General features: G+C 33.6%; 2 protein-coding genes across 6 annotated transcripts; both read right to left on the reverse strand.

Annotated features, from left to right (window-relative positions):
- Positions 1-522: 522 nt before the first annotated feature.
- LOC127789957 (tropinone reductase homolog) lies at positions 523-3362 on the reverse strand. Of its 5 annotated transcripts, none has more exons than XM_052319084.1 (5): positions 3168-3348; positions 2797-3004; positions 2367-2583; positions 1408-1520; positions 523-825 (listed from the first exon to the last, which is right to left on the reverse strand). In XM_052319084.1, the coding sequence occupies exons 1-5, from the start codon at positions 3245-3247 to the stop codon at positions 673-675; spliced, it is 771 nt and encodes a 256-aa protein (XP_052175044.1). In that variant the 5' UTR covers positions 3248-3348; the 3' UTR covers positions 523-672. The 5 variants fall into 5 exon arrangements, 2 of the variants coding, with proteins under 2 accessions (XP_052175044.1, XP_052175045.1); XR_008020701.1 differs by lacking the exon at positions 523-825 and adding an exon at positions 1741-1859 and having other exon boundaries at positions 1409-1520; positions 3168-3353; XR_008020700.1 differs by lacking the exon at positions 523-825 and adding an exon at positions 1741-1868 and having other exon boundaries at positions 1409-1520; positions 3168-3353.
- A 5045-nt stretch (positions 3363-8407) lies between these two features.
- LOC127789954 (tropinone reductase homolog) lies at positions 8408-10511 on the reverse strand. The gene is made up of 5 exons (XM_052319077.1): positions 10303-10511; positions 9936-10143; positions 9281-9497; positions 8913-9019; positions 8408-8796 (listed from the first exon to the last, which is right to left on the reverse strand). The coding sequence occupies exons 1-5, from the start codon at positions 10389-10391 to the stop codon at positions 8599-8601; spliced, it is 819 nt and encodes a 272-aa protein (XP_052175037.1). The 5' UTR covers positions 10392-10511; the 3' UTR covers positions 8408-8598.
- Between the last annotated feature and the right edge of the window lie 1402 nt (positions 10512-11913).

The raw sequence follows: 11913 nt of genomic DNA on the forward strand, positions 1-11913 counted from the left end.
TAGAGAGTTGAAAATAGTTGAATTGTTTGAGAGTAAATTTGTCATTTATTTAGTCAACGCAATAAGTTATCAAGAGCTTATTTGAAAAAGTGCGAAAAGGGAGAGGAGAAGCTTATCTCAAATACTGTTAAAACAATTTATAAATTTGGTAGCGTTTAATTTCTTAAATTTTAACAAATACGTAATAAAATAAGCTAGATAACTTATAAACTAATTCAGTAGCTTGTAAGTGATCAAATCGGTAAGGCAAACATCTTCTAAGGGAACAACACCCACCATTTCTTACATGTACTCGTGTAGAAATATATAGAGCCATTGTGATCAATTTTAAATACCATAATCACAACTGATTAAGTTATAATTTTACTTTTTGATCCTTCATTATTATGGTATATGAAATGAGAGTTCTCCTTTTTAACTCTTCAACGCTATTTATCAAACCCCCTCCTACGGGGCTTTGATGAATGTGAAAAAGAAAGAAAGTGATTTAATTAAGCTGACAGGCCAATTAAACACTGCAAATTAATTTAGCAACCACAACTTTATTGACGTGAGGATGGATGAGACACAAAGGAAGCAAAGCTTAGAAACATTCAGTAGATAATCAGTGCCTTAATTTGAGATTAACAAGTAATTATTGTGTGTGGTGTGGACTTAATTTGTATCTAGAATTCAGTAACCTTTCACACTAAGGCCACCATCAACGGCAATGACTTGCCCTGTGATATATGAAGCCGCTGGAAGGCAAAGAAATGCAACAACTGATGACACCTCGCTTGCCTCTCCTGCTCGTCCCAATCCAACTCTACGTACAAGGGGCTCTTCCTGATAACACATACAAAAAACAAGACAAAAGAACTAAATTAACGATGAGTGACAAAAAAAATTGGTCACTAAAAGATGAAAAAATCGTCAGTTAAAGCCTATACTAAGCCGACAAAAAGGTTCCTTGGTAGTGGGCTACACCCATAATTTTGCTCTTATGCTTTCTCAATTTTATAGTGTGATAATTTAAATTTTTTATTATTTAAATTATATCTTTAAATTTATATTTTCAAGTTATGTGATTATTTGAATTTCTTGTTGTTTTGATTATTCTCATGTAATATCTATATTTCTGAGTCAATTTCACCATATATTTTGATGTGTAAAAAAAAGAATAATTAAAATATATCTCTAAATTGACTAAAAAATGCAATTATCAAAAATAACGAAAAGTTCAAGTTGCCATACGAAAAAAAAAATCAAAGTATAAGAGTTAAATTAATTCAAAAATGCAAGTATATATGTATAATAGAAATAACAAAAAAGTTTATGGTACCAGACGAAAAAAATGTAAATATATAAATTTGACCTAATAAATTGAATTTTTGTTTTTAGTGCTGATATTTGAATGAGAATTCATACTAATGCTTTATCCACAAGTGAGGTCTTAATGACTCCTGGAGCGACTGAGTTTACACGAATATTGTCTTTTGCCCACTCGCAAGCCAAGTTCTTTGTCAATTGATTCATTGCTCCTGTATTATCAAAAATAAGATAGTTAGTAAAAGAAAATCACAACCAAAGTCATATTTACGTCCTTGAACTTTTGCGTTGTTTTTCTACAAAGCCCTAAATTTTTTTGTAATTTCAAATATACTCCTGAACTAAGGCCAAAAGTATATTTATGCTCTTAAACTTTTTTATGGTTTCAAATACGCCCCAGAACTATGCAAAATTACTCATTTAAACACTTGCCTAGCAATTGATACGCACATACACTAACATGGTAATTTTCTAGCATCTCCTCAACTCGTTCCCTTTCTCCGCCTGCATCTCAGCTTTCTTCGGTGTCCCCTACATCTCATTTGATTGGACTGCATAGGCTAGTTGGATTAAAAGAGTCACCAATGTACTCAGAGTTGATGATTATCTCATCATTTGAGGGGATTAAAGATAGAGACAGCTTGGGGGTAATATTTCTTTCAAGAGATTAATTGGAGAAGACACATGAGACCCATAAAAAGATGAGACACAAATGATGAGAGATGGGGAGTTGAGAAGATGTCAAAAAGATAAATAATGAGCTAAAAAAATATTGGCAAACTTTCAATGTAGCGCATATATGTATCATTTGTTGGGTAAATGTTTAAATGAGTGATTTTACGTAGTTTAAAAACACATTTGAAAGTATAAAAAGTTTAGAATTCTATAAGAAAAAAATACAAAATTCAGAAATATAAATATATTTTTAGTTTAAGTTTAGGGATATATTTGAAATTACGAAAAGTTGAAGGTTGAAAGAGGAAAAAAGACAAAAGTTTATGGACACAACTATGGCCGGTGTGTGTGTGTGTGGGGGGGGGGGGCAGCCCCAACCATACCTTTTGAAGCTGCGTAAATAGAGCTTTGTGGTAAAGCAATGAAACCGCCGATAGATGAGTTAAAGACAACGTTTCCGTTTCCAGAAGCCTTCAAGAGTGGGTGTGCGAGCTGGGAAAAATGGTAAGAAGCCTCAAAATTGGTTCCCATTACAATGGCGTAATCCTCAGCTGTGAAGTCTGTGGCTTCTTTTATTATTATGGTTCCAGCGTTGTTTACCTAATTACCCCAAACACCCAGCCAACAAAACCCACAAATATTAGCAACTGGGGAGACATTGATTTTCATCTTTTCAATTAAACTAATGAATTTCCACTGCAATCAAAGGGTAAGCTTTTGATTTGGTTAATATAATATAACCTATATAGCTAGAAGCTAAATTGAAGGAAAATTAATGAAGCTGAGTTGGGTTTGACTTGATTCTGAACTTACAAGAATGTTGAGCTTTCCGGCGAAGACATGGGAGACTTCTTCCATGAGCTTCTCTCGCTGTGTTCTCGACATCACGTCGCAGACAGAGCCTGTGACCCTGAGGCCTTCGCTTCTCCATTTTCGCAAGCATTCTTCAAGCTCCGCCTGATTTCTCGAGCACAGATGAACTGCGGCTCCAAATCTGGCCAGTTCTTCCACAATCGCATGCCTTTCAATTACTCAAAACAAACAAAATTAAGAATAAGTAATCGACCCGAATCGTTTATTATAATATTTGCAAGCCCATATGAAGTTAGTATCAAAATTCTATTGAATGAATCGAACGAGGAGGTCCTATTGACAGGCCTAAAATTAAAGAAAAATACACTGACCCCATGCCTCGGGTGCCGCCTGTGACCAGGGCGGTGGTTCCCTTCAAAGACCACCTTTCATCTCGGACGCCAATTTCCATGTCTTCGCTTCTTTGCTGATGTATGCTAAGCTGGGCTTCTGTGGCCTTTCCTTTCGTATCTTGGGGATTGATGAAGCGTTTAAGTTTCTCTCAAACTCAGTCCCCTCCTCCATTATCGTCGCGGGGTGGCCCAGCACCGTCCTTTTCACGTCCAAAGTCAAAAGAAAACGCTGAAAAATCAAAAGCCGCCAGGGCACAACTCCTGGCAAAGAAGAACCTTTTGGGTGTTGTTTTTGGGTCCCAGATCGCAGATTGTGAGGGTCTTGGTGCTGAATACATATCCTCGATTTACCTTTCAGTATAACTTTAAGGGTGTGGTAGCTGAGGACATCTGGCCTAGTTTCAAAAAAAAGAAAAAAAAAAGCTGAAAAATCAAAGGCCTAAAGGATTTATATGATTACCAAATTCAATAATTCATTTCTAACACACACACACACACATATATATATATATATATACCTATTGAACTAGTAAAATTTACAGAATTAATAGTTGAGGTTGAGACCTGTAAATCGCTGTTAAAAAGTTATGTAATTATATTGAAGGCGAAATCATATTTTTCTACTTGAATTTTATATAAAAAGTTTATTACTTTTTAAATTTCAAATTTAATCTATTAAATACTTATTTTTTTATAATTTACACCTATTGACTACTTATCTGGATTTAAAATAATTCGTGAATTACATGCAAACTAAGCTGGCAGAAGAAAAATATAAGAAATGAAGAACAAAAGAAAAATCAATCAAATCGATTATTCTTTTTGCCTTTCATTCAGCTTCGTCCATTGTCTTTGCTCATTTCTCCTATTTTTCGTTGACCTAAATAAAAAAATCGAGTCTCTTGTTGGTCGTTGTTGTCTTGACCAATCCTAACCCTTCTTCTTTGCTTTAATCAACAACTACAAGTTGCAACCAGCTCATCTTTCCCTTTCTTCGATTGGTGACCCTCAACTAACCTATTCTTTTCCTTTCTCTTTACTTTGATTGGTGACCCACAATCGACTCGCCCTTTCCTGTTCTCTTTGTTTCGATTAATAACCTACAAGTCATGACCGATCCACTTTTCCTCTTCCTCTTTGCTCTAACAAACCCACATTTCTCCATCTTTTTTGCTTCGACTAATGACCCACAACCTATCTATTAGTAAGTTTATAATCTGACGATCATTGAGCATAGCATTTTGTTGTTTTGTTTTTCAATGCTCAATGATATGTTTATTATATGTTTAACGTTGACTATATAATTTGACAGTTTACATATATAAATTATAAGGGTTAAATATTTAATAAGTCAAATTTAAAATTCAGAAGAGATGATAGGCTTTTGATATAAAATTAAGGGGATATGGGTTTAGCTAGTATTTAATTAATAACTTACATTGGCAATGCTGCATATCATAATTTAAATCGAAGATTATTAGGATATTAATTAAAGAAAGCAAAGTTTAGGTCCACTATTATTATGAACCTTGGAAGTCCACCACTCGATCCATTCCATGATATATAAACATTTCATGAATCCTGCTGCATCTTCTTCTCTTCTTCCCATTCGGCAGCTGGGCATCCATTGGCTTGCAAAGCCACCCTCGACACGAATAATAACCTGCCCGGCGATATATGAAGCCGCCGGGAAGAAGCACCGGGAAGAAGAAAAGAAATGACGCTAATCTCGAGACCCCTCATTAATCAGTCTTTACCCAAGAAAACATTAAACATAGTTTTAATTGCTGCAATTAATTTGCCACCCAGTTGAGATAACTTTAAATTAAAGGAGGGGAGGTAAGTTCTGAGTTAATTTAAGATATTATATTGGTATCTTGAATATTTATATTGATATTTTATATATTAATATTATTATGATATAATATAAAATATTAATAAAAAAGTGTTAAAACTTTAAGTGTCCAAATCTCTATATGGGGAGCTACTCTAATTATTATTTTTTTTGCCAAGTTAATAATTTATAGTTTTGTTTGGAAGAGATTTAATAATAGAATGTGTACTCATAGACAAAAACTCATTTAAAAAGACTAAATAAAAGGTTTAAAATCTCAAAATATCGTTTTGGATTAAAAGGCGTACATTTTTCATATGCATGAGAATTTCATACAAATGCACAAATTAGATAACTCCGACATCTGAAAATCTCTCCAAATATTCTAAGAAAATAATAGATAATCATCCATAAAGAATTCTAATTCTAAAATGATTTCGGGATATTAAGATAAATATAACCCATAAGAGATAAACGTTATCTATAATAATCCTAATTCTAGCCAGATTAAAGATAATCGAGATAGATGTTATCTATAATAATCTTAATTTCTAATTAATTAAGATTACTGTATATTTCTCTATAAATAAATACACTCATTTTTAAAAAGATATAACATCTCTGGTATTGATTTCAATATAGACTTCATAATTTTTAATGTATGATTTAAATATCGAAATGTTTGCGTGGAGATCTTCTCATGCCTTCTGATTGTTTTCTTATTTTTGTAAATTCAAGCAGATTAATGACGACGATTCTAATTAATTAAATTTATTGTTATACCTAGACAACAATAGAATGTATTAAAACTAAACACACTTTACGCCCAATTATTCTGAACAATGCTTGCATCTTCTGTATTACCGTAGCTATTAGCACAAAGTTGGTTGATATTTATTCCCCAAATACCATCAGAATGAAATTTTATCCTTATTTAGGAAAAGATGAAAAATTATTTTTCCTTGAAAGAGTAATGAAAATGCATGGAACCAAAGAATATTAATCATCAAATCTATTATACCCTTTTAATGAAACAATAAAGTATGATAAAATTAAAAACAAGTTTTGACCACTAAGGTTGCGCTCTCTTTATTTTTCAATTTTCAGTTTTGAATTTTGAATTCATTTTCAATTTTCTATTTTGGTAGTTTGTTTTTAGAAAATTGAAAATACGTTCTTTTTGTCATTTTAAAAAATTATTTTTCAAAACAGAAAATTAGAAAACGCGTTCTCTTTAAAATTTTGAAAATAATTTTTTAATAATATTTTATTCAATAAATTTGATTGTTCAGTAAATTAAAAATATTTAATATTTATAAATTATTAAAAATATATCTACATTTTAAAGTTAATGAATTTTGTAATATTATTTTCCATTATAATAATAAAATATAAATAAATAAATAAATAAATATGTTTTGAGTTTAGAGTTTGTTTTGAATGAAAACATTCAAAATAATTTTTTGTTGTTTTGAGTTTTCTTTACAATTTTTTTTTTGTTTTCAAAAATATATTTTTAAAAAAAATAAAAAGAACGTGTTTTTATTATTTTAAAAAATTAAAAATTAAAAATAATTTAAAAATAATAAACAGAACGCAGGCTAAAATTTTTCATCAATTCTTTTATTTCATCTATTTTTTTTTCAATTTTAATGACAATAGAAATAAAACTTTGAATAAAAATACATTTATTTTAACACTAATACAAATTATTTGGGCACTTTATCCTCTGAGTTAAAGTTACATGATTGAAAAATTATTAAGTTTAACATCATTAGGCACTCCACTCCTTTAAAATGTTTGCTACGTGTCAAGCTCTAGTAAGGTTTTTTTGCATCAAATTAAATCACATGCTCCATTATTGCTCATGCGGGCCTTCGTCAATTCCTTGGAGTATCATTCTTGCAATTGCAATCCCCAAGTGAGATATTTACTTAATAGATTTCAAAGTTATTTATTTATTTATTTATTGAAATCGTTCTAGGGCCCTACAGACTTACCGAACGCCTTACAAAAAGGGGGCAAAAAGATGAAATTACTCCCGTCTACTTTGCAAATTTGCAAAGCGGGCCACTGCCCCTTCTCTCTTCTATCTCCCTTCCCATGGTTGCACTTCCATTGCCTTTGCCTTGCCGCAACGCCTTGCTGCCATGTTGTCTTCGCCTCACTGCTATCACCGTCTCGTCGAGCCGAGCTGATCGTCGCTGGAAGATGCAGTGATTATCGGCGAGGCGAGGAAAGGCGACGATGGCAACGAGGCAACGACGGCATTGTAGTGAGGTGTCGAGACGATACAAAGGCAACGGAGGTGCGACCATGAGAGATGAGAGAGGAGAGAGCATGAGCAATTGCCCGCTTTGCAAATTTACAAAATGGGCGGGGATAATTTCGTCTTTTTGCCCCCTTTCTGTAAGGCGCTCGGTAAACCTCTCTGGCTCTGAAAACTTTTCCTATTTTTTGTATGGACCACGACTTTTGTTTGCGTTCCCATAAGAACTCTACTCTTTCAAATGGGTCGCTACATATTAAGAATAGATAAGTTTCTTGGCTTTGCATCAATTAAACCACATGCTCCACCACTCTTTAGGCAAGATACTTAGTCGATAGATTTTAATGTTTTTTTTTTGCATAAGTTTTAAAAACAGGGAAATTAGAACACCCTATAACCTCCTACTAGCTTCAATGTTTCAAAATTTTAACTTGTCTAGTGCTTTGAGAGTCTTGTTATGTTATATATTAAGATTTGAATTTGAACCTTAAACCCATATTATTTATCGGATGAGATAACATCAAAATGAGTAGTAAAAGTAGAGCCAAACCCTACATTTATAAAAAAGGGCTCTACATTTACTAAAGAGTAAATGTAAATGCCCTTAGCATCGTGAACAAATGAAATTGCTACAGTCACCTTCCTCTTTTTTTATTAAAAAGGAAAACTTAACTAAAGAGTTAAGAGACATTTCCCTAGAAAAGAGGGTCAATCAATAAAAAACCTATTTTTTTATCTTATATTAATTTGCATTAACAACGTGAACTTCTATTCCCATACAATCAAAGACAGACGTTGTCTATTTGTTCTACTACACGGACAATGTGCCTCGAACATTTGCCTTTTTGTATGGCTGGGTTACCCAAATCTTTGGACATTCACATTGAAAATTGGGCACATTGGAGCACAAAATGAGGCTTTAACTCAGGAGTGTTTAGAGCTGTTTGGAAGTTCGAAATAAAAATCACAAAAAGCGGATTTTATTGGGTTTGAGTAAAGGGTTGAAACCTGAAACGCTTTCTGTTTATTGCCTCCTGCACAATGAATATTCTATTTTCGAACAAGGATGCTGTTAGTATGACCCATTGAGTTTGTGAATATGGCGACATGTAGAAGAAACTTCAAAATTATATAGAAAGATCGAAAGATTATAAAGCTTAGCTTACATGTGCTGCTGGCAATGGCATCAGCCATCACCATACCAACCTTTTGGTGTAATTAAATACTTGAAGCTTATATTGAGACAATAGTGAAGCAGAGTCCACGTCTCTAATTGCCTGTTTTCTTGTAGTATCGTTGTAGGGTTTTTAAGTGTCCGAAACCTTGAACCCGCCCGCAGTATATCCGCCGTCGATGCAGATAACCTGCCCGGTAAGGAAAGAAGCCGCCGGAAGGCAGAGGAATGCCACCATTGGAGAAATCTCATTAGGCTCTGCCATGGGGCGGAGAGGTACCCGCTGCGTTACTTGTATGAATGAAGTGGCAATGTCTGGCGAAATGTCCTCCTGGAAATTGCGAATTGGATTAATTTGGAAGTAGCATATTAATTGATTTGGGATAACCAAAAGAATAAAAAATGCTTTCTTTTTCTGAATTTACAAAGGAAGAAGCATAGCATTACAGGTTTCAGAATTGTGGTTCGCACTCCCCCAGGTGCCACAGCATTGACACGGATATTGTCCTTTGCCCATTCACACGCCAAGTTCTTAGTTAGCTGATTGATTGCACCTGAAAATAGTAAAATAAAATGATTTAACAGTTTGGGAGATTGGGACAAGCTAAGTTTAATTAGGAAGAAGGAAGAAGATTTTGGTAATAAGCCAATTAGGTTAGCCGACAAGGGTGAAAGTATCGAATTTGTCTATGTAGTGACGAGTAAGTATAGATAAAATTGTAATTTTGCTTCTATTAGCCCAGCTAATTAGCTGATTGGATTAACACTAAAATTGTGGTGGTGGGGAAGAATGAACTTCAAGATTTTGAGTATGCCTTTAGTCGCGGCGTAAGCTGAAATAGCAGGTAGAGCTACGACGCCAGCCATGGAAGAAATGAAGACGATGCTGGCTGTTCCAGAGGCTTTCAAGAGGGGATGGGCGAGTTGACACAGATGATAAGGGGCCTCAAGATTGGTTCTCATTAAGCTTGAGAAATCTTCTGCAGTGATGTCTGTGGCATGCTTGAGAAGACTTATTGCAGCATTGTTCACCTAAGGCAACAGAAATGGTCTCAGAAAATGCAACAAATTAAGTAACTGGAAATAAGAGAGCATTAGGGAATCGCAGCCAAAGATATGAACAAATGCTCATAACGCTTCCATTGGCAATATCCCAACTTTTCTTTGATTTTATTTGTTTCTAATTATGGCCTTCTGTTAAAGACAGGTCCTATTTTTAATTAATTAGATTATTGTAATTGAATGTCTATAATGTGCGTAATAACTAAAATTGAACCCATTGTTGAGCAATTACGGTCTTGATTTCTGTTTGCAATGTGCCTAATTTTATACTAACACCTTTCAACTGCAATTGTTACGATTACCCAAAATTGCTTTAAGAACAGCTCAACATGATTAATGATAATTGCATGGAGATACCTTGAATTGATCAGCTTGAACAGGTTTACTTAGTGTTTAAATTGAACTTACAAGGATGTTTAGTTTGCCATCAAAGGCAGAAGACACAGCCTTCATCAGCTCTTCTTGTTGATCTCTCGACGACAAGTCACAAACAGAACCACTTACTTTATATCCTTTTGTTTCCCATTCTTGCAACCTTTCCTTGAGCTCTTTGTGGTTCCTTGAGCATGTATGCACAGAGGCTCCAAATCCTACTAGTTCCTCTACTATGGCATGCCTGAGTCGAAATCGAAATACCCGAAATTAATTACCCTTAAAAAAATTCAAAAATAAGATATATATATATATATATAGAGAGAGAGAGAGAGAGAGAAAGAGAGAGAGAGAGAGAGGAGAGAGAGTGGAAGATAGAGAATTAATGGTTAATATTACTCACCCTATGCCTCTGGTTCCACCAGTGACAAGAGCTGTCATTCCCTCTAGAGACCATCTCTTGTCTCTCAAACTCATTTGTTCAGTTGTCATCTTCCGATGATCTTTATCACCCAAAGAGAATTCTTTTCTCTTCTCCCACTTAATATTACACTTTACGTGTGTGTGTGTGGAGCTATAGATGTATATGTTGCAGGCATTGGAGGCATCTGTCTGAAAATAGTGCAAGAAAAAGCACAATTTGATCCGGCAGAATTGTTTTATGCAGTATCCTAGGGTAGTTCGAAAACTTTCATAAAAACAATATTTTTGTTGTTATCAGGGAGACCAAGCATGCTGTGCTGTTGATGACTACGATATGCCTTGGGTTACAATCAATCAATAATGGTGCTTATAGTTTAATGTTAAATAAGAGATTAATTGGCATCCTCTGTTCCCCCAACCTCTATTGGCTAACTACTGTTGAATATATATATATATATGGTAGAGATTGAGATCTAATATATATTGGTGGAGAAGAAAAGAAAAGAGAATATATATTTTAGAAAAAATTTACATGGTACTTTTGAGCTTTAAAATAATTATAAAAATTATTTTTAATGTTTGAGAAAAACAGTAAATACCCTTGAGATTTAATGTCATGTTATAAATTTTTTTTTTTTGTTATTTGTTAACCCCATTAAACACTTAAAATTGAATAAAATACTCTTATATTTAAATATTTTTTTCTTATTTTTGTTATAGTTTCTCTTTTTTCTCAAGTCTTTTTTTTTTTTTTTTTATCATTTTCTCTCTTGATTAGATAGAATTCAAATTTATCTATGTTTCATCAAACTCACGTCTCACTCCAATTTAATTTCTAGTGAGATTTTACTAGAAATCAATAGGATGGCTACGAATCCACTAGAAACTTAATTCTTTCTCTTTTCTTTGAACCCAAATTTAAGTTCGACGTGAACATCTCAACTCCAAATCTTTGATTCATTGTTTATCTCGAACCCAAATTAGGATTATCACATGAGTTCATTATCTCTTGGCGATGAATCAATTGAGTTATGTTACTATAAACCTAAATAGGTTTATTGCATTTCAACTCGAAACTTAATAAGATCATTGTTGACATTGGTGATAAACACAATAGGTTATGTGTGTAGGTTCATTTTTTATTTTTCAATAAGAGGAGAGATAAAAAAGAGTAAATTTACTATTTTATCACTTTTATTTAACAACTACATAGTTATTGCTATTTTTCAAGTATCAGAAAATTCCTTATAATAATTTCACCAAAACACATGAATGTTGTTTGCAATTCATTCTAAATTCCTTTCCTTATGGTTTCAGTCATTATTTACAATTTCATATATCTTTGAATTAATTATCCATGAGATAAGATGTGATTAAGCGGATGATTATGCTCTAAACCCACTGCAACTAATTATTAAGGAGTCGTGGAGGATATAACCAAAGCTTTGCCAAATACTGTTGCCAAAACCAAGAGATGATGGTACAGTAGGCCGGCAGCAGCGGCTATCAAGCTATAGCATCTTTGGCATGCCCGCCGCTTTGCTTATCCGAAACAAAGCTGAAAAGACAACGCCGTGCCGACACTACATAT

This window comes from Diospyros lotus, chromosome 14 (genome assembly GCF_014633365.1).
Source record: "Diospyros lotus cultivar Yz01 chromosome 14, ASM1463336v1, whole genome shotgun sequence".
NCBI classification, from domain to species: domain Eukaryota; kingdom Viridiplantae; phylum Streptophyta; class Magnoliopsida; order Ericales; family Ebenaceae; genus Diospyros; species Diospyros lotus.